Here is a 21,800-nt window from a genome sequence, read left to right on the forward strand (position 1 = left end):
TGATTTTCCTGCCTCAGCCTCCCGATTAGCTAGGACTACAGGTGCCTACCACCATGCCCAGCTAAGTTTTATTTTTTAATTTAATTTAAATTTTTTATTTTTAGAAGAGATGGGGTTTCACCATGTTAGCCAGGATGGTCTCAATCTCTTGACCTTGTGATCCACCCTCCTTGGCCTCCCAAAGTGCTGGGATTACAGGTGTGAGCCACTGTGCCCAGCCACCCAGGTAATTTTTATGTGGCCAAAGTTTGAGAGACACAGAGTAGCAAAATGTAATGGACATGGAAACTATCTGCTGCCAAAAAGTGATGTCCAAGTTATCAAGGGAACCTACGAACAATCTTGTGGTATCTTCCCCACCACAGTTCCCTCTCTGCTTCCCGCTTCTGAAAGATTACAAGTTTCAGAGCTGTCATGCCTTTCTCTCCCAAATAGAGAATAAGCTGAGAACCTGGACAAACAACATACCTGCTGAGCACCCTCTGCATTCATTATACTTTCCAGGTCATGATTAACAGAGGAATTGACATAGAGCTTTTCAATAGCTAATATTACAACTAACAGGGCTGTACTTCAAAGTAATATGCTGACTATAAACCAAATCAATGAGCTCTGGGCATCCTTGAAATAAAATTGAGCCTTGAAGCATTCTGCTAAGATTACACACCTTTCTACCCTAAATGGGATTAAAAATTCTCTATGTCCTTGCCAATGAGACCATTCATTGTGCCATTAGGATAGCAATGTCCTTTCAGGCAGAACTGTGTGTGGCACTTACCAGCCAATCTATCATGATGCAAACGGTTGTGTGTATGAGCATGTGTGTATGCATCCCTGTGTGTGCACATGTATGTGTGCATGCATACATGTGTATCTGTGAATATGCATGAATAGACATTTTATCTAGGCTTTCCATTTAAAGATTCCTTCATAACTTAAAACTTGTGGGCAAATGAAGTAAAATAGTTGACATGTATTTATGGAGACCGCTTTTATACGTATATATGCTATGAATATTTTATTTTGATGTATTATCTAGAGTAATGGCTCCAGGAAGGTGTAATGATATCATGGCCTCATGGGAAAAGTAGAGGATTTTTGTCCAAATCACATGGCTTAAATCTTGATTCTGTCACTTATTAGCTGTATGACTTAGGGCGGGTTTTTAAACTTATTTAAGCCTCAATTAGGTTGTTCATATAATGAGGAAAATAATATTTAATATCAAGTTTTATAGGGAGCATTTTGTCAGATAATGTCCGTAAACAAACTGAAATTGGAATATGGTAAATGATGAATGATGTAAAAAAGACATAGCCTGCTTTCAGGGGATAAATAGTGTATTTGCAGAGATATGACAGTCACATGTGAAGTACTGAATCACAACAAAAGAGATAAACAGCCAAATAGCCAAGCATGAAAGGATATGGTTAATTGCATAATAAATGCTTTCGGCATTCATGGACGGAAGCACAGAAAGAGTAGGAGTTACAGAAGATACTCAGATCAGGGGTGAGCTGAGATTTGAATCGGTCCTTGAAGGGAGGGAGGAACAGCAGGAAAAGGTGAGGACGTGATAACACGCAGGATAAACTTGGGAGATGGGGAATAGGCCACTCTAGCTGAAAAGCTGGTCCTGGGCCCTGTGTATTGAAGACAATCCCGGCAAGGCAGGCAGAGGTGGGCTAAATTGTAGAGGCTTCTGAATGTCAAGCTAATGCATCATAGGGACAACTGAAGGAGACTGTCTTGTCAATTCACTTTAATCTGTCCTAAGCCCACATAATTCAACAGATCTGTTTACCCCTTCTGCCTATTCATCATCTGTTCAAAGTTATCTGGTGTAAGAGAGAGAGACAAAGGATGAGATCACAGATAGACACATCACCACGTTACTGATATCCAGCTCCAGCGATTGCATCCCTGCCACCACCATCCCTTGGGCTGGATACCTGGGCTCCTTCTTGCTGCAGTGCCCTGGGTGGGATCATTGTGCATTTTTTGTCTCCTTATTTTTCACACGTTCTCACAGTCAGATTGAATGTCTCCTCCTGGTCATCATGACCTTCTACCACGGCTCTGATAATAAGCTGATTCCTATTTCTCCTAGTTTCCTAAACCAGTTCCCTTGCCTAAAGTGTTGCTTCAGAACTTGAGCTTGCACTTGTAATTCTTCTCATTGGTAACTGCTCCCTAGAAATAATTTCATTGCCTCTTTTCCACCTGGATTGTTTCATTATGAGTCTGTTTATTTTGTTATGTATAATGAATGAAAAATAGTATTATGTTTATTTCTTGATCATACTTGATATTCTGTGTCATTTAGTGGTATAATTTATAGCATTTAAATTATAGTTACAATTATGAAATGTCAGTTTTCTGCCTTCTGTTTAGTTTTTTAAAACGTTTCTGGGCCAGGAGTGGTGGTTCATGCCTGTAATCCCAACACTTTGGGAGGCCAAGGCAGGTGGATCACCTGAGGTCAGGGGTTCAAGATCAGCCTGGCCAACAGGGTGAAACCCTGTCTCTACTAAAAATACAAAACATTAGCTGGGCATGATGGTACGTGCCTGTCATCCCACCTACTTGGGAGGCTGAGGCAGGAGAATTGCTTGAACCCAGGAGGTGGAGGTTTGAGTGAGTCGAGATTGTGCCGTCGCACTCCAGCCTGGGTGACAGAGTGAGACTTCGTCTCAGAAAAATAATAATAATAACATGTTCCTGGATTTTGTTTTTCATTATGCTGGATTTTGTTTTTCATTATGCCTTTTGCTGTATGCAACAATGTAATTTTATTGATGAAGTTTCTCTGTTAATACTATTACTAATAATATTAAGGCATTGCAAAATACTATTTTTGAAATCAACTTTGTTTCATATTTATTAGCCTTTTTTCTTCAAATTTATGATTATAAACTAGTTATATCTTTAAGGATATATCTTCGTCCTCCTACATAAGCCAAAATAATGCAACCAAATCAATGAAAGACTGAAAAATTATGAATAAGTCCATATAGAGTAAGCATTGGTTAGGTCCCTTTTTTATACAGACCTGAGCACCTGCACAGCACAGACTTCAACTCAAGTAGGAAGCAGAGTTCCAGGAGGTGGGATATCTGTTTCATGAAGACCTCACTTTATTCCTTGAACATCTCAAATATCATTACTAGATCAAGTGCTCCTGAAGGATATATGCGAGGGGAAATGTGTGCTCTTTATAACTAAGTAAGACTCTGAGTACAAAATGGTGAAATTAGAAGAGGTGGACATGCCACAGGTGCCTTGACATTAAAGCCTTGGCCACAGACAGTTTGATCCATGCATGCTGTGCTGCCTTCTACTGCATCCTATTCCTGTCCCACTAGACAACTCCAAACCTCATCGAGAGGGAGCAGGGACTCCTCTTAGGGGCCTCCTCCTCATTCTCCCTTCCCAAGCATGGAAATAAAAGAAAATATCGAGTTCCTTCAAGGGAAATTCCAGGCACCTAGTTAGCCTTGAGAAGTAAATGAGCAACTTGATAAGCAAGAAGGTAATAGTCGCTTAAAACAATAACCAAGGAAGTTAGAGTCATGAGATGTTTGGTTCCCTATAGAAACTAAAAATTACATCTTAACATATGTCCCTAAGTTTTTTCAGAAACCCAGACTCCCACCAAATGGATACATTGGCATGTAGACCTCAGACAAGAGGAGACTGAGGACTGAACTCTGACTGCCGTTTTCTGTTCTAAATTTCTTCTTGAGGAGCCTGGAGGAAGTCACATCCACAGGCTGGAACTCACCATTCCTTTCTGTTGACCCCCAAATCATTAGACAAAGCTTTGTCTCCTTAACCAATCACAAATCAGAAAATCTTTGAATCCACTTAGGACCTGCTTCAAAATGTCCCAAATTTTTAGATCAAACCAATGTATAACCACCATATATTGATTGATGACTTTGCCTATAACCTCTGCCTCCCTTCCTTTAAAGACCCTTACCTACAAGCTGCTGGGGAGGTCAGGTCTACGTGTGAGCTGCCCAGTTCTCCTTGCTTGGCACTCTGAAAATAAATGCCCTCCTTTCTCCAATTACAAAACCTCACAGAGGATGTTTTGCCTTAATGTACGAGGTGAGCAGCTCCCTAGTTTGTTTTGGTAACATCATGTTCACATCCCAGCTCAGGCAAAATGAAGGAAAAAAACTATGTCTAAGAGAGTACATTTTAGATAGAGCCAAGAAATCTGGCATAAACCTGGAGCTGTACTTGTCGAGTTCAAATCACAACTCAATCCCAGGCTAGCTGTGTATACTACATCAACACTTTGGCCTCATATATAAAGTCAGAATACTAGAATGAATATACCTACATTATAGGATTGTTATGAAGATTCATGTATTAATGTATGTAAAATGCTGAAGCTGTTCCTAGCACTTGGAGAGCATTACATAACCCTTGATAATATTGTCGTTTGTGGTAAGCAGAATTATAAAAATGAAACGAATGAAATCTGCCCTGTATAATCCCCTTCCCTGCTTTTGATCATGGATAGAGGCCCTGACTATGATGAGATTTCACTCCTGTGATTGTACTAGGTTTTAAGGCAAAGAAGAGATGATCAGGTTGGGTCTAACTTAATCACACTAGCCTATTAAAAGAACAGGGTTTTTCTGGCTAGTAGAAGTAAAAGAGATTCAAAGCATGGGGGAGGGGTGGTGGTTAAACCCACTTCGCTGGCTTCCAGAGATGTCACAGGCCGAGGAATGGGGGCAGACTGTAGGAGCTGAGAACAGCCCCTCTGACAGCTGGCTAGGAAGTGGGGAGCTCAGTGCCTACCACCACAAGGAACTGAATACAGACAACAGCTTGAGCTTGGAAGCAGATTCTTTCCCTGAGCTTCCAGACAGGAGTCCAGGCTGGCTGATGCTTGGGTTTCAGTTTTGAGGCATCTTGAACAGAGAACCCAGGGAGGTTCCCTGTGCTTCTGACTTACTCATCCTAAGATAGTAACTGGATGTTGTTTGACAGCACTAAATTGGTAGTAATTTGTTTCCCAGCAATGTAAAACTGAGGCACAGGTACTGATATCCTTCCCCCATGAGCCTGCCCTTTACTTCTGAGGCCCATTGCAGAGTGGGCCAAGCAGCCCCTGCCTACTCCTTCTCCCTTGTCCCATTTCAGCCCCACTGGGACTCCAGACACTGTGGGTGCTTTACAGGCCGGACACATTCTGCCACACCATCTTTCTCATATCATCTGGCCCAAGGTATTACAACACCAATTATAAAACATCGTGAGAGAGCTTGCTGCAGTCACTTCTATTTATAATCTTCTTCTTAACACAAAAACTGCTCTCTGCAACAGGCACCAGATTAGTGTCCTTGAAGGCTCTGGTTTTTTCTTCATGCATGTAAGAGTTTTTCCTTAGGTAGTAAGGTGTGTGTGTGTGGCAACAGGGAGTGGGAAGCTAAGCAGCTAGTCATTGACAAGCCCTAGAGATTTCAGTGTTAATTCATTCTCCCATGCTGGGCCCTGTTTTTCCTTACATTAATTAATGTCATGTGTTTCTGGTCTTTTCATCTTGTAGCCACTTCAGATGAGAAAAAAGCAAAGCAAAACAAAACAAAACAAAACAAAAGAACTATTCAGAAAAAGAGAAGCATGGCTCAGGTAAGCTGTCTTTCTGGAATATCATTGACTTATGTCAAACTACAAGAAAATCCATTTCAACAGAGACAGGAAAAGGTAGAGGACCAAGGTCCATTTCTCCTGTTGCTCTGTGCTGAGTGCCCTTGTTGAAGTGGCCACTCACTTATAGCATTAATTTTTAGGTTGAAGTTAAGTGAAGCTGAGGAGCAGTAACAGTTTAGGATTTAGAGAGTATAGATCCTTTCCTAATAAAGTAAACTGAGTATCACTTGAAACTAGCTGATGTTTTGTGGTGCATTACAGACCTCTGAGCGTAAGTCTGCAAGGTATCCCTAGCGTTCCTATGCCACAGCCTTCAAAGTAGTACTCTGACAAAAATAGAGTCACCAGGGAACACGCGATATTGTTCAGAACACGCATGGGCATGACAGACAGACACCCAGGAAGAACCATTTCCTGAGTCAGAGCAGACACCTTAAGGGAAATCCTGCCGATCCCAATCCAGACCTGATTTTGTTGGGGACATATTTCTCTATGATGTTTACTTAACCTCTGTTTGAAATTCATGTTGTTCATCTTTAAAAACGCTGCTCTGAGCATTTGCTAGGGGAAGCTTATAGTGCACTTCACGTATTTCCCGTACACATCACCAACTACCACCATCAACCCATTGGAAGATTTCTTTAAAAGGTCACAAAACATTTTTGTCTAGAAATGTGGAAAAGGAAGCTGAGCAAAATTAAGATTAATAGGTACGTGGGGGAGAAAATAGGTCTTGACTAAGTCTGAAAATAAGACTCTGAAAATTACAGATCTATTTTCTTTTTCTTTTTTTTTTTTTGAGACTGGGTCTCCCTCTGTGGCCCAGGCTGGAGTGCAGTGGTGTGATACAGACCCATTTCTAATTGACTTTGAAGAAGAAAGTATGAAGGCAAGTTTGCCTCAAGGGAAAAATGAAGGGAAGAGATGTCCACTGCCACTGAGGAACATTTCGTTTTCAGTGGTATTACGCCATGAGGAGAAAGGGAAGAGGATGCAAGCTCAGTTCAAACCCAATTGCAGCCTCTGCACTAACCACTTACTTCGCACAAGCTGCTAAATATCTCCCAGACTTTGTTTCTTTGTCTGTAAAATGGATATGATAATAGTTATTTACCTCAAAGGGGTTTTGTGAATAGTAAACCTTCAGCCCAAGGACTGGTTCATGGTCAGTGTTTATGGCAAGTTGATTATTATCATTATCATCATGTTCATGAAGTATCCAAATAAAGGAATATGTAATTTCCTAGAAATGAATTTTGCAGATATCCTGCTTCTGCTGAATTCTCTTTGGTGGCTTCTCCCCCTGCTTTTATCCCAAATGAACAATTGAACTGGTGGCTTCTCCCCATGCTTTTATCCCAAATTAATAATTGAACCTTTCATTTACTCAAAATATAATGAGAACCCAGAATCCCAAGTCTACTTGGGAATAGTAGACTTTTACTAGGGATTTGAGGGTTTAGGAATGGAGTGAAATGAGATCCCACAGAGCAGAAAACAACTTAAAATTCAATCCTAGACATCACTTTTTTATGAGTCAGGACTTCTCAAAGGCCCTCTTTGCTCCCCTGCCTTGAGTCATGCTGGGAAGTCCTCATCCTCTCTCTTCTCTCTTCTTCTCTCCCAGTGCACACCCCGGCCCCACTCCCTGAATCTTTGGTACCATTTAATGCACAGCAGAGCAGTTTTTCTTCCCTCACCCCAATAATGGTTGCTCACATTTGTATATCCCCAAATTCAAGAAACTGCCTCACCAAAGGAAGTCTCCATCTGCTTTGAATCTCTACCCTTCACAATGACAAGGCCTGGAACAAGGTTGTAGAGGTGATCTGCGTTTGTTTACTTGCCCTGTGGCTGCTGCTAGGTGACTGCTCTCTGTCTCCTTGCATGTTGCATGTAACTGTACAGCGGCCGGAACATTCAATGTGCTCAGTAATAATGAGCTCCCTTCCCCACCCCTCTTGCACACATCCTCCCCTAAACGACCAGACTCAAAAGTCATTTTGATTGAAATCCTGAGTGTGTGCAAAGAGGCCAAGAGGAAGCTGGGTCCCAAATGCTGAGAGACAAGGTCGATGAGGGCAGCTGGCCCAGGCCCAGGCAGAGGCCAGGGACAGGAGAGGGACTGTGAAAGAACTCTCTCTCTCAACAACCAACAAAGAGTCAGTGAGGAGTGGGCGGGCCAACTGCACAGCGGGGAGGAAATGGGCCTGAGAGAGCAGCCACGCCTCTGCCCCATCTTCTGTATCTTCTCCCATGGTGGCGTCAAACTCCCCCTTCCAAGAGCACTTTAAACACCAGTGCAGCACCTAGCAGGCCAAAGCACGCAAATGAAAACGAATTAGATTCTTCCCTGCCCCACCCCAGCCCCAACTTTGCTGACTCAATTCATTCCCCCTCCTTTAGGTCTTCCTGTTTATGTTGTCACTTTGTTTTATTATTTATTTTTAGCCCTGATTTCAGAAGCTTTTATTCTGCTGGGCATTGGCAGGGTATCAACGGCACTGCTCTGCTCTCTGCTCTGAAAAGATCATTGTGCAGGCCTGGCCTCAGTCCCTGCAGAGACAGAAGACTAGTGTGAGCCACCTCACGCTGCCTCTTCACCAGCCTGGCCAGCCCTGGGCCTGCTGGTGTTCTCTGCAGGCCCCGCCAGCACAGCATTCATGTTCATGAATATTAGAAATAGAAGTGAGCTTAGATTTCGTGTGGTCCAGCCCTTCACCCTCCAATGAAGAAACTGAGACCCAGAGGAAACAGTCAGCCCAAAGCCATACATTGAAGTAACAGAGCCAGAGCCTAAACCTAAATGGTCTCTCAACTTCCGTTATAATGTTCTGTTCCATATGCTAGGGAATCACTTAAAGAACAAAATCATCATTTCCTGAAATTCACAATATGTGAAGACCAGAGTGCCTGATCCATTTTTATTATTTACATATTTTTTCTGGACTCTGAATATACTTACATTCACACACACACACACACACACATATACACAAAGTCTAGGATATCAATAGGAGCTCCTCTCATTGTTCCCACAGGTTCTTCTCTTTGTTATTGTCCTTCTTTAAAAAATTTAAAAAAAAAAATTGCTGTGAGCCGGTAGCAGCAACCTGGTGCGGCTTGCCTCCTTGGACAGGCTGCAATAGCAATGAAGCAAGGGACATGCTTCAGTTCCCAGGACAATGGTCTCTTTGACTGGGAATATACCAAACCAGAATTACAAGTGTGCAAGAATAAACAAGGCTGGAGTCAATCTAAAGTTGTTTTACACTCTGTTTTATTAAAGTCAATGCATTTCCGTTCCTATGTGCCCAGCTTAGGCTTGCTTAATTATAGACACCCGGGGTGAATGCTAATGTAGAGAGGACAGTCGGTGATTGGAAAACAAGGCCCTTTTCTGACCTCTACAGGCCATTTGGAGGAAACAAGAAACTGCTTCTGGAAAATTACCGACCAGGAGGCACCGCAAACAGGGGGCTGACGGAGGTTTCTCCTGGACGCTTCTTTGAAGCTCTGAGTTGGCTGGACTCAGATGTGTCCTGCTTTCCTGCAGCTCTGCTCTCCATGTGTAAGAGGTTACTGAGGCAACCGGTAGGAGGTCATTCTCAGGAGACCTTTGTAACGGAAATTAAGATCTCAATCATTCAACACATATTTACAGAAGTCCCACCACATCTTGGGCACGATGCTAGGACCTTAGGATGTATCAGTGAGCAAAATTGTCTTTGTTCTCCAAGATATTACAGTCTTGGTGTGGTGGGGCAGGGAGGGGGGTGGTGGAGAAGGGACAGCAGAGTCCACAGGCAATGCCATACAACAAAAGCTGTGACTGGGTTTCTCCAAGACGACTGTAGGAACTCAGAATCAGATCATGGGAGACTTCTTGGGGGAGGCTACACCTAAGAACATAATGGATAGAATTAGGCACATGGATGGAAGAAGAGGGAACAGAAGAGTAAAGTGCTTTCTGAGAACTGAAAGTAAGTTTTTATGACTTTAACAGGGGCTGGTGTCAAGAGAAGAGACCAGAAAATTACATAGTGGCTGGATTTGAAAGGCCTCAAGCACTAGGTCCTATTTGCATTTTATCCTTAAGTCCATGAGAGGTCACTGACAAGTTATAAGCAGTGAAAGTAGAAGCCGGTTTTCCTTCTCAATACCATCAGGCTATGCAGGGATGAAAGGGTTGGAAAGGAGTCACAACCAAATGTGAGAAGAGTAGTCAGAAAAATTCCTGAAGTCCAGGTGAGAAATGGCACAAGAAGAGAGAGAAGAAAGAACAGTGTTGTTGAGTGTGAGTCTTAGCTTTGGTTTGAGTCCAAAGCTAAGAATCAGACTCGCTAACATTGCAGATTCATCCATTTAGTGAAGATTGGAGTGCCAGCCTCGGCTAGACAGTGAGCTATGCATCTGGCAGACAAAGAAATCAAACAACACAGGTTTACTATTGGCATGATCAAATTTAGGAATTTGAAAGTACAGATTTTGTTGGAAGGAGATTTTGACTTTAAACCTGTTGAGTTTGAAGAGAAGCAGGATATTATGCAGAGATGTCCAGTATGAGTTACTTATATTCAGTCAAGGACCTATAAGAACAACACACTTTCCTAGAGATGGAGAGTTGCCCCATAACCTCTCAGAGGGCCCTCAGGGGTCTTTGAAGAAAGATGCTTTTCCTTGGAGAGCAGGTTTAAGAGTCCAATTGCCTGAGTTAAGGTTGTGATCTGGTACTTACTACCTGTATCATCTCAGGCTAGCCCTTACATTCTTAATGCCCTCATTTATAAAGTGAGCATAACAACAGAGTTTAGCTCATCGGACTGAAATTTTATGCTTAAACATGATGACACCTGTGATGGTCTTAGACTGTTATACATACTAAGTGTTGCTAATTACCACATTAGCTGTAACTGTGTTATGGTTCATGTTCACCTCCTCTGGGGAAGTGGAAGGAGCATGAGTTGGGAAGTCAGATTTCCCTGGGAACAGATTCCAGCTCTGTCATTTACTAAGCATGTCTCTTTAAGTATGGGTGCACTTCATTTTAAAAATGACAATCATAATGTCCATTTATCCCACAGAGCTGGTACTGAGAGTGAAATGAGTCACCATGTGATTGTCTGAGCAGAGTAGAAACATAGGCAGATTTCTCCTCTTCTAATACCTCCCAAAATAACTTCCTCTTCATACTGAAGTGTGGATAGGGTGTGGTTGATAGTCTACCCCAGGACATTCATTCATTTAACCCCATACCCTGGACGTTTGGATGGCAGACCTGTTGGCCTCTCTGCTTCCTCTCCCGTCCTACAGCCAGTAGAGACAACGGAACTCAATGCCATGTCTTGCCCCGCCCTTCAAGACCAGGGCCACACTCACTTTAACGGAATAGCTCCAAATAATTGTGCTTAAGTGTTATTTATTTTGCCAGGAGTTGGTCATAATACTTGTCTGGTACTAAGAAATTATTTTAACCCCATAAGAGCCTAGAGACTATAAAAGATCATTGAAATCCCCCCATGGAGAATCATCTTTGCTTCAGCCTTTTATTTATTTATTTTTAGACAGAGTACAGGGTCTCACACTGTCACCTAGGTGGGAGTGCAGTGGTGCGATCACGACTCACTGTAGCTTCAACCTTCCAGGTTCAGGTGATCCTCCCACCTCAGCCTCCCTAGTAGCTGGGACTACAGGCATGCACCATCATGGCTGACTACTTTTTTTCTTTATTTTTGTAGATTCAGGGTCTAACTATGTTGTCCAGGCTGATCTCAAACTCCTGGGCTCAAGGGATCCTCCCAGCATGGCCTCCCCAAATTCTGGGATTACAGTTGTGAGCCACCACACCTTGCCTGCTTCAGCCTTGTAAACAGTCAGTGCTCTCCTCTGTTAAGCTACTTGTCATAAGACCTAAATGTGGCTCATTCGGTAATTCTCTCATAGTCTGTATTCTCTACCAATGATACTGGACCCATTTTACTTTGCACTGGAACTGACCCAGAATATATACACACTTCAAGTTCAGTTTATGTCACGTGCTGATGAGAGGTGAGTCCCATCTTCTACCCAAAAGGCCTTCATCTTGACTTCTGTCTGACCGTAGAGCCTAAAATCATCAACTAGCTACCCCTCACCTGTCATGTGTCTGAGAATCAACCTTCCCTCACTCATTGTTATGCTTAAAGCCCTGTGCCGTGTGTGTGTGTGTGTGTGTGTGTGTGTGTGTGTGTGTGTGTGTGCGTGTGTGGTGGGGAACTCAAGCTCAGTTTCAGCTCCATTATGTTGAATTGTGTGTGTGTAATAGATGATTTTAAGTTATACGCAATTGTATCTTTTTATTATTAGGCACTGAAAGGTTGTATATAATCCATTTTTATCTCAAAATTCCCTTTTACCACTTTCTTTTTTCTTTTCTAAACAACACTTTTTATCAAACATTGGTAGCATGAAGACAAAATGCAACACAAACAAAAGAGGACATCTGTTGGGAAGACAGCAGCAGGCTCCAGACCTGATGAATTATTTTTGCCCAGAAAATCCCTCCTGGTGAGCACCAGGCTACTATGCATGTCTTTCCAAGACTAGAGCGTTTGGGGAGCTGGGGTGAGCTGTACCAGCAGGGCAAAACAAATCCATCATTTTAATGCGAATCCAAATGCTGAGATCCACCATGAGGGTCATTCTTCTGAGGCCCTAAGAAGGATGACTTATGTCAGGCATTTCCTGGGAGCCCCTTCTCTTGGCATAGGGCAGAGGCTCCCTTTGGAATATGAAATCAACTCTACAGCACCATTTTCCAGGCTCATAAATGGAAGGGTGTAATATGACCTTCCTTGTGTTGGCAACCCTCAAGGTGAGCTTGTAACTTAGGGAGCAGGTTAATTTCAAATGTTCTTGGTGGCTCTGAATCCTCTTTCTGGAAGGAGACTGAAGTCAATGGATGGAATTCTTGGATGCTGATTCTTATTGATGGGATTGCAAGGAGGGCCCAGGCAACCAAGTTAGCATGATACCTATGGAGCTGCACAGCCGGTTCTCACCAACGGGAGCATAGGAGCCAGAGCACCTGGGTAAATATGGCTGCTCCGGGGAACCCTTGGAGATGCCACCCCTCCATTATCACCACTCTATTTTAACATTTGCACAACACAGGTTAGGACAAGAACACTCTGCCCCTTGTTAAGCTCGCCTCACACTCGGAAGTCTTCCATGGCAACCACCAGCTTGAGAGGCCAGGCTGCACTTGTGCTAGACGTCCTTTTAGTGAAACCAGTTTCCCTTTCTATAACACAAACTCTTCTTTGAGATGGAAAATGGAGGGATTTAAGGAAAATAAGTGAGGTTTTATTGAGACATTGGATGTCCAGGTTTGAAGCTGAGGGGAAGACACATTTTTGAACACTTGCAATGTGTTAAGAACTATGTTAGGTACAGGGACAGATGCCAAGATAATAGTAGGTTTGTGCACTTTAGAGCTCACTATTCAATGGTGAATGGGGGTGTGGGTGTAAAAGGTATATATATCAAGTTAAAAATAAGCATAGTATAAAAGAGATATATAAACAGTGCAATAGGGGCATGGAAGAGAGATTATATATAACTTGGCATTGGGTGATGAGGACAAGTTTTACAGAAGAAAGATGATATTTGAACTGGGTTTTGGTATTCACAAATGGAACGGGAGATTCTTATCAGAGGCAGAGGAAAAATATGAAAATGTTAGAAAAATCAAAGAGGACATTTAGGGAGCTGTGTGGCATAAGAAGTGCACATGCATAAGTGTGGCTTAAGAACACACACATGCATAAATGCATGAGAGAGAACATGAGGGTATGCTCAGTGGCAAATTGAAGAGAATAAAGAGTGGCAGAACCTGAGGCTGTCAAGGAGATTGGGGCCAGACTATAAAGGGATCTGTTGAGACATTTAGACTTCCTTCTAAAGGAAATGTGGAGCCACAAAGCCTCTTATCAGAGGAAAGTGTTATGAACGGTCAGTAGTTTCCACCCTCGGGAGCTCATGGGTGGCAAGTCTTGGGCTTCTATTCTAACAATGGAACTATCCTAAAGGTGAAATCAGAGAGCTCCCAACCTTTGCCCATCAATGTTTCACCAGGCCGTCCCAGGAAGCTGCAGGCCCCCACAGCCCTTTAGCCCCAGTTCCAGTCCTGCATGCAGAGCACCGGATGACAGCTGGTACAGGACAGTATGCACTTGGCCTGGCCCCAACATCGCCTCTCTGGACTGTCCTCTCCTCTGCACATTTTGGACCACATTTGCTTCACATTATGGCCTACAACTCCTTGGAATTCTTGGGTCATCTTAGTTTGGCTCTGAGTTTGGTAGAACACGTTTTTTTTCCGAACAATTCACTGAAGTGGTCCAGCCAGCAAGAAAAAGTCCTGGCTTGACTGGAGGAATGGCTCTTATAACTATTGAGAGTTAACTCTCAAGTAAGTACTCTCTAACTCTGGATGGAAGACTGGTGAGATGTGACACAGAACAGCCTTCAGTCCTAGCAGGAAGGGAGAGAGGTCTGCTCCCAAGTCCCCTCTTCCCTCCAGTCAATTGCCTTCCCAACTCACTGGCACCTGGGCTTAGGTGCTCAGGACATTCACCTGGGTCCCCAACATCACTAGGTGTTAGGTACACCTCTCCTTGTTCTCCTTCTGCTTCCTGATGTACCTCTGATTTCTAGGAAACCTTCCAAACTGGCTATCATGTAGGCCACCAACATTCAACATGTCCCCAAACTGCAATTATTATCTTTCACCTGAATGCAAACCTTCTGCTCTTCAAATATAGTAATTTCACACCTGGGGCACTCCTCAAACTACTGAACAACCAGCATAGCGGGAGCACCAAACCCTCAGCCATAAACAAGGGAGCAGTGGTGCTGGTACAGACATGCTGATATCAGTCACTGGCATGCCTCTGCTGAAAGCTCTTTAAGTCTCCCCCATTACATTCAGAATTAAGTTCAGCCTCTTCATCAAGGAATGCCAAATGCTGCTTTATCTGACTGCTGTCTTTTTCCGTTTCATCTCTTGTCACTCTCCTCCTTTTCTCACATACAAATACATCTTTTAAACCAGTCACACTGAACATTTTATTTCAAGCTCTAACTCTACCACAGAGCCTTTGCACAAAATCTTTCCACTCCTTCGCATGTCTTTTCTCCCTCTGTACCTGAAAACTCCTGCATATTCTTCAAGAATCACCCAAATTATGACCTTCTTTTGGTAGACTTTTACCACAACTGCCACCCCCATTAGATTAGGTGTTTTTGTAATATTCTTTGCATAGTTCCATAATGGCATGGGCCACACTGCATTAAATTAGAATGTTTATTGTTCTTCTTTCCCTGGTTACTGAGGGCACAAAATGGGTCTTTCTTATCTGCATCCATAGAGTTTAGTTAAGTGCATGATCCATAGTTGGTGGTTAAATATACATTTGTTACATAGATGGATCAACAAATACTTCATGTTCCTGACTTTTTCTGAACATGCCACACAAAAACTTATCTGTCGCAGTCACATTTTTTCAGAAACATGCTGGATGACCAGAAGCTAACCCCCAAAATTAATTTGGGCTGAAATAATAATTAATAAGCTAGCATCATTCCCACCTCTCTCAGCAATTACATTTCAATATTATCTTCTTGAATCCTCAAAGCAAAGAAAAATCAGCACTATTATGCTAGCCTTTATTTAAGAGTGGAAAGATTAAATATGGGAGGAGTTAAGAGATATATAGTGTTTGGGTTTCACTTTCAGTGTCTTTGCTGATATTCTTCAAATTTCTTACATATGTTACAGAAACATACATGTCTTAATATGAAGAATAGATGTACAATTTCTGAACTACAGCACGGAAATTTGGAAAAGAGTTAAAAAAATAAGAGACTATTAATAACACTGTCAACTCCCAAAATCATGACACAGATGCCTTTCTTCTATTCCTTGGAGTTAATCTAGTTTTGTTCTGTGGCTTTCTGCTGGTCAGGAGGTGTGTGCTATAAGTTTCATCTGAGATTATTCTAATATATCCAAAACTCCCTTGGTGGTATTTGGAACATCAGGAGAAGTCTTTTGGCAGATATGTAATCCCCCAATAGGTATTATCATCTTTTCCCTTAGTATTCAGACTTTTACTTCAAACTTCAAATTTTAGCTGGGCCCACCTCAAATAAAGACTATGTTTTCTAAACTCTCTTGCAGCTACCTATGGTTATAGGCCCATTTTTTTTTCCAGCTGATGGGATTAAGAAGAAATATTATATATTGCTTTTGGAAAGATAGAAAACAGGCGTTTCTTTTTGTGTTCTTCTTGCTACTGTCTGGGATGCAGATGCAATGACTGATGCTTCAGCAGCCATTCTAGACCAAGAGTAGAAGCAACACACAGTAGACCCAGACAACTGCAGAAGCCAGGTCTCTGACACCATGCAGCCATGACACTAGGACTGGTCTTCCAGTGTGTAAAATTCCACAGGAAAGAGAACTAGACTTATGCCTTATGAAAGCTACTACTATGATACGTTGTCCATCTCTTGCAGCTAAACCTAATCCTAACTAAATACATATGACATCTAAAACAGCCTAAATTTGACCTAGCATATTCTATCTCTCACTCTACCACTGCCTTTGTTATCCCTTCTTATCCTTTCTTCGCAGGTCTTGTACACTTCATTATTCAAATAACTAAGTTGCTTCCTTCTGAATGCTGAAAGGCCTTGCTCCATTTTCATCTGTTTTAAGTCAGTCCAACCTCCTAGATTCTGCTCCTGTGTAATCTCCTTCCCAGCTCCCTTCCAGTAAGAGGGCATATTTCCTACCATGTGACTCCAGAGAATTCTGGATTCTGGGTTTGTTGTTGTTGTTGTTGTTGTTGTTATTTGAGACAGAGTCTTGCTCTGTCACCCAGGCTGGAATGCAGTGGTGCGATCTCGGCTCACTGCAACCTCCACCTCCCAGGTTCAAGCGATTCTCCTGTTTTAGCCTCCCAAGTAGCTGCGATTACAGGTGTGTGCCACCATACCTGGCTAATTTTTGTAGAGATGGGGTTTAGTAGAGATGGGTTTCACCATGTTGTCCAGGCTGGTGAGAATTTTTTTTTAACTGTCAGAATTCTTACATAGAATGTTCTGTTGTGTTATGAAGAAAAATAAGCCGATGTTGTTGTGTACCAAATGCTAAGCTATACTTTTATAGATTATCTCATTTCATCCTACAATAACTTTATGATATAGATATGCTTATCCACATTTTATATATAAGAAAACTGAAGTTTGGGAAAATTTAATTACTTGCCTAAGTTGTCATAACAAGCAACTGCCAGATCTAGCATATGAACCATATCTGTCTGATTCTGAAATGGATAAATTTTCCAGTAGGTCTTGCTACTTCCTAGCATTATGTTTGGTGGTCTGAGTACATATGATCTTAAAATCTGTGAAGATCAGTGACCATGTCTTATTTCTTAGAGTCTAGTGCAGCTTCTGGCCTGTACCACATATGTAAAATATATGCTGCTTGAGAAGATCACAGATGAAGCCTGAAATTACTTGGATGCACAGTTTTTCATGTTCGAGCACCCAGCACCTGAAAACCCTGCCAAGATCCCCAGAGTCTCAGTGGTTTGTTCTGGGGAGCTCAAATGCTATGGTGGGGAGATAACAGTGGAAGATAATACTCATATATGGAACAACTTAAATAACCACTTAGAATTCTGACTGAGAAGCCAAGAAGAAGCCCAACTCTTCTACTTCCAGCTTGCTCCAGTTCAAGCACAGGAATGGAGAATAACTCAGAACAATCTTGAAAGGATCCATGGTAATCTTGAGGCTACCCATGAGTCCCATTCTAAGTACAATGGCAGCTTGCATAGGCCTCAGGGGTGACCTAACTCTACATATAAAATGTTATAAAGTGGCTAGCTGCTATGCATAAGGAAACTAAAAATCTGGAAATGGGGTTGCTGAGCTCACATAGGCTGGCTTTTTTCTCTGACATATACACTCTGTGTGTCTGATGATGAAGCAGCAGTAGCATAGCTGCTAGTCCAATCCAATGGTTGGAGACACAGAACTTGCTGTGAACCTCGGGCCTATGGGATGGCTTCTCCTTCCTGCCCTGGTGTCTCCTCTTCTTCCTCTCCCTCATCCTTATTCGAGGCGCACTCCTGGATCCTCCGGTCCAGCTCAGACAAGCTCCCTTCCTGGTCTGAGCTGCTGTCTGTACTGTAATCAATCTCCTCCATGCAGGCAGGTTCATCCTCCAGTTCCGAAGGGGCGCTGCCACTGCTGCTGCTGCACCTGCCATTGGGTCCCAGGAAATATGGAGAAGAAAGGAAGAAGAGGAAGGTAGACAGGGAAAATGTACAAAGGGAAAGGGAAATAGAAGGAGGAAGATGGGGAAGAGGAGAGAGAAATGAAAAGAGAATTTAGCCAAAAAAGGGAACACATTCAATTGGTTGGAACAGGAAAGTGGAGAGTGGAAGTTTCCTGCTCTGAGTTTTAATCTCAGGTCACTGCTCCTTTAAATGTGTCATATGCACACTCCCCTGTGTCCTCAACCTTGAGGCTGGGGGGAAAGTTGTATACAATTTGCAGGCTTCTTTCTTCCTTTGCCAGCAGAGTCTGCATTTCTTAGCCCTATTTCCAATCAGAAGATGTGCACAGCCTCACATATTTAGAATTTTTCAAAGTAGTTTAGGCTTTAAGTGAACAATCAGAGAAGGCCATCCTTGAGTGTCTGAGAATGCCATGTCATTTTCTTCCAAGAAAGAGTGGGATTGGAATGCAGGTAGACAGAACTCAAAGCCCTCATGTTTCCCACTCCAATAAACAGCACTATGAGTCATATTGCATGATTCTCCTTCATCATGATGAATGATTTATAGGAGCTGGAAAATTAATCCAGGTTGAAATTAACACATGAGAGAGTAAGTGGGCAAACAGCACTCTGCTTCTACAGTGTTTGTGCTTTCTCACTTATGCCCTCTCTCCAGTTTATTAACAAATGGAAGATCAACAGGGGTTGACCAGCAAGAGACAGAAGAGGACAGTAGAAATGAACAATAACAAAAACTTTACTGCATATTGTGAGCAGGGGGAGTTTCCTCCCAAGGAGCTGTATGTCTCCCTCATTTGCATGAGGCACCTTCGTTCCTGAAGACTTTCTAATCACTCCCTACTTAGGACTTAACCAATTAGGATTAGCAGCGTGCTGGGTTTCTACTCCGTGATTTATAGAAGGCAAGCACTTCATAAATCAGGCAGAGCTGTTCATCCACCTGCCTCGCCATAAACAATGAAAATGGGTAATCAGCGGCATGGTTACATGTTAGCTCGGGAAATGAATCAAAGACCAGTGTCTTAATTGTCTGCTGACTGATGTGAGCTGGTTCTGTGCTCTCCAGGCTGCGGTACCTGGAACTGAAGGTCTGGTGGGACATTGCCTGAATGGAGAGGAAGGGGAAGAGATATGAAACTTGTTTCTACAGCACCACAACATTAAATTGTTATCATATTTTACAGGCTGACTTGTGGGTAATAAAGTAGCTGAGTAAAGGAAGGCAAGAGCTGCCCCAGCTGCAACACAGGCTCAAGTCATCAAGAACCCTGGGAGCCTGTGCCTCACCTGCCATCATGCTAGGTATGGAGGTGTCAGTGTCATGCAATGTCAAGAGCCTGTGTTTAAATATTGGCTGTGGGACTTTGGAAAAACTGCTTAATCTCATAGAATGTCAATAATAATACCTCAATAGTTGCATTGAATACTAAATGAGAAAACACATGGATGTTGTCTAGCAGAGTATTCTGTGAAATAAAGACAATCACCACATTTTAATTCCATTTCTCTGCTGTCAATTCTGAAGAACATAGTGAAACATGGTGTGGAAGGAGAGCATGCATGTAGATTTGTTGCTTCACACCTGGGTTACCGCAATAACTACTGCAAAACCAGCCAAATTGGCACCACTAATAATTTATCTGAAACATCATTTTTATTATGCCACTTTCAAACTGTAGAACTCGCAATGATGCTCCCTTGCCTATTAGTGCAATGTGAGTATTGATGAACAGGGCTTTCCTACAGTGTCCACTGTAGGAACAGTGTAGGAACAACAAGGCCAATCTTGCTTAAGTAAGGTCCTGCCTTACATCCTGCACAGTTGGCTCTAGTCACTCATGAACTTGCAGTTCTCCTGCTCATCAAGTTGTCAAGTTGTACTTGTTGTGATCATTTAGACATACCAGACGTAATGTTTTCCCAAGCCTTCACAATTTCATAAAATGGTCTGCCAACCCCTCAACGTACAACCAAATGCAGCATTTTTTAAAAGCTCATTTTAATTTCTACAAAATGACTATTTTGATAACTCCATCTCTTAATGAAATTTCCATTTTCTAAATATGAGCCTTTACAAATTAATTTATTTTTATCATTAACATGGTTATAGTCTTATTGTCAATAAGACCCATGCCTCTGTCAGATTTATGTTTATTTTATACTATAGAACACCTAGAATGTAATGAGATCATACTAGACATGCAATAAAGAGTTCTTGAATTGAACATATAACAGGGGTATATATAGAATAACCCATATTTGAAACATCTTTTGTGGAATTACTTTTTTATTTATTTTTTAAAGATTTTTATATATGGATTATACCACAATTATTGTGTCTGTGAATTTTAGTGATTTATAACAAATATGGTTTTCTTTGCCATTTATATAAAACACATGTAATATGTTTATATATAATAATATACATTTGATATATATAATAAAATAAATATAATAGATTCCACAAATAGAATATATAATACTTATTACATATGATATAATACATTATGTAACATAATATATTATAAACATATATATAAATTTAGGAGTCTTAAATCATTTAATTTTATCTCTCACTCATTTGCCCAAATGCAATGTAAGCATTCTAATAATTAAGGAATTAAGATATATATTCAAGGACTTTCACTTCTGAAAAGATGAAGAAGTATTTCTACCTTTTCCTCCTCCTAATTTCCTTCAATATTATAGATTAAAATATTATATATTAAAAAAATAAGAAGACACTGTAAGGTGGATGGAGTGGGGAGAGAAAAAGGCAGACCATATCAGGGCCTCAGGACTAGCAGGTGGAATTGGCAATGATCTGTCTGGGTTTCCTTCAGACCTCATGTACTCTAGACTTGGAGCTAGAACAGCTGAGAGCTGGAAATGTCAATAGGTGCAGATGATTAAAAGCCCCAACAAAAGCTTGTTTCCTCTAGCCACACGATGAGGAAGGGGGCAGCTTATCAAGAAAGAAAAGTTTGTTCTACTCCAGGCAAACACTACAGAATAACCAGTAGTCCCACCCCCATCCCCACCGACAAAAGCAGGGGGCCTAGGCTTCTACTCTCACCAGACTGTTAGAACATGCCCCAAACCCCCATCTCCCTCATGCTGAGGATGAGGAGCAGGGAGAGAAGGCGGGGCGGGAGCCAAGACTTTTATCCCCACTGGGTAATAATGTGGCTTCCTCCCTTTCAATATCAGTAGAGGTTGTGTGGGGAACCTGGACCTCTACACGCAATTGTTGGTAACAAGACTGTCCCCTACCATTGGAGGGCATTGAGGAGGAACTCCTGCTGCTTCTGGCCAGAGTGGGATCAGCAAAGGCCTAGTGGGGAGCTGGAATTCCCACCATGGCCCAGCAGTAGCAAGGGGCCCCTCCCCACAATGGGTGCCCCTGGAGGCCTAGTGGGGAACCTAGACTTCCACCCAACATCTGACAGTAACAAGCTCCCTTTTTCTGTTGTCTGAATGGTGTCAGAGAAGATCAGCTCAAACAGAAGTTTTAAATAAGATCCATAGCCTCATAGAGTAATACTCAAAATATCCAAGTTTCAACAGAAAATCACTCATCATACCAAGAATCAGGATAATCAAGACATGCCAACACCAAGATGATACAGCTGTTAGAATTATCTGACAAGGATTTTTAAAGCATGTAAGTGTTCTCATGAGTAATTATGGACACACATGAAACAAATGAAAAAAATAAAATGTCTCAGGAAAGAAACAGAAAATCCCAGCAATAAAGGTAGGGAAAATG

The 21,800-nt window shown here is 42.1% G+C and overlaps 1 protein-coding gene across 6 annotated transcripts in view; it reads right to left on the minus strand.

The window, feature by feature from the left end:
- LOC105488361 (AGBL carboxypeptidase 1) overlaps positions 1 to 21,800 on the minus strand; it is a 958,121-nt gene that overhangs the window by 85,177 nt on the left and 851,144 nt on the right. Inside the window, exon 23 of one of the 6 annotated variants that reach the window (XM_011752338.2) lies at positions 11,940 to 17,991. The exons of 4 other annotated variants lie outside the window; for them this stretch is intronic. In XM_011752338.2, the coding sequence (XP_011750640.2) occupies positions 17,784 to 17,991 (208 nt within the window). In that variant the 3' untranslated portion in view covers positions 11,940 to 17,783. Of the gene's footprint in view, positions 1 to 11,939; positions 17,992 to 21,800 lie in introns of those variants that run through there. One more of the 6 variants, XM_011752339.2, reaches the window with a different exon arrangement.

This window comes from Macaca nemestrina, chromosome 7, assembly GCF_043159975.1.
Source record: "Macaca nemestrina isolate mMacNem1 chromosome 7, mMacNem.hap1, whole genome shotgun sequence".
In the NCBI taxonomy this organism is placed as follows: Eukaryota; Metazoa; Chordata; class Mammalia; order Primates; family Cercopithecidae; genus Macaca; species Macaca nemestrina.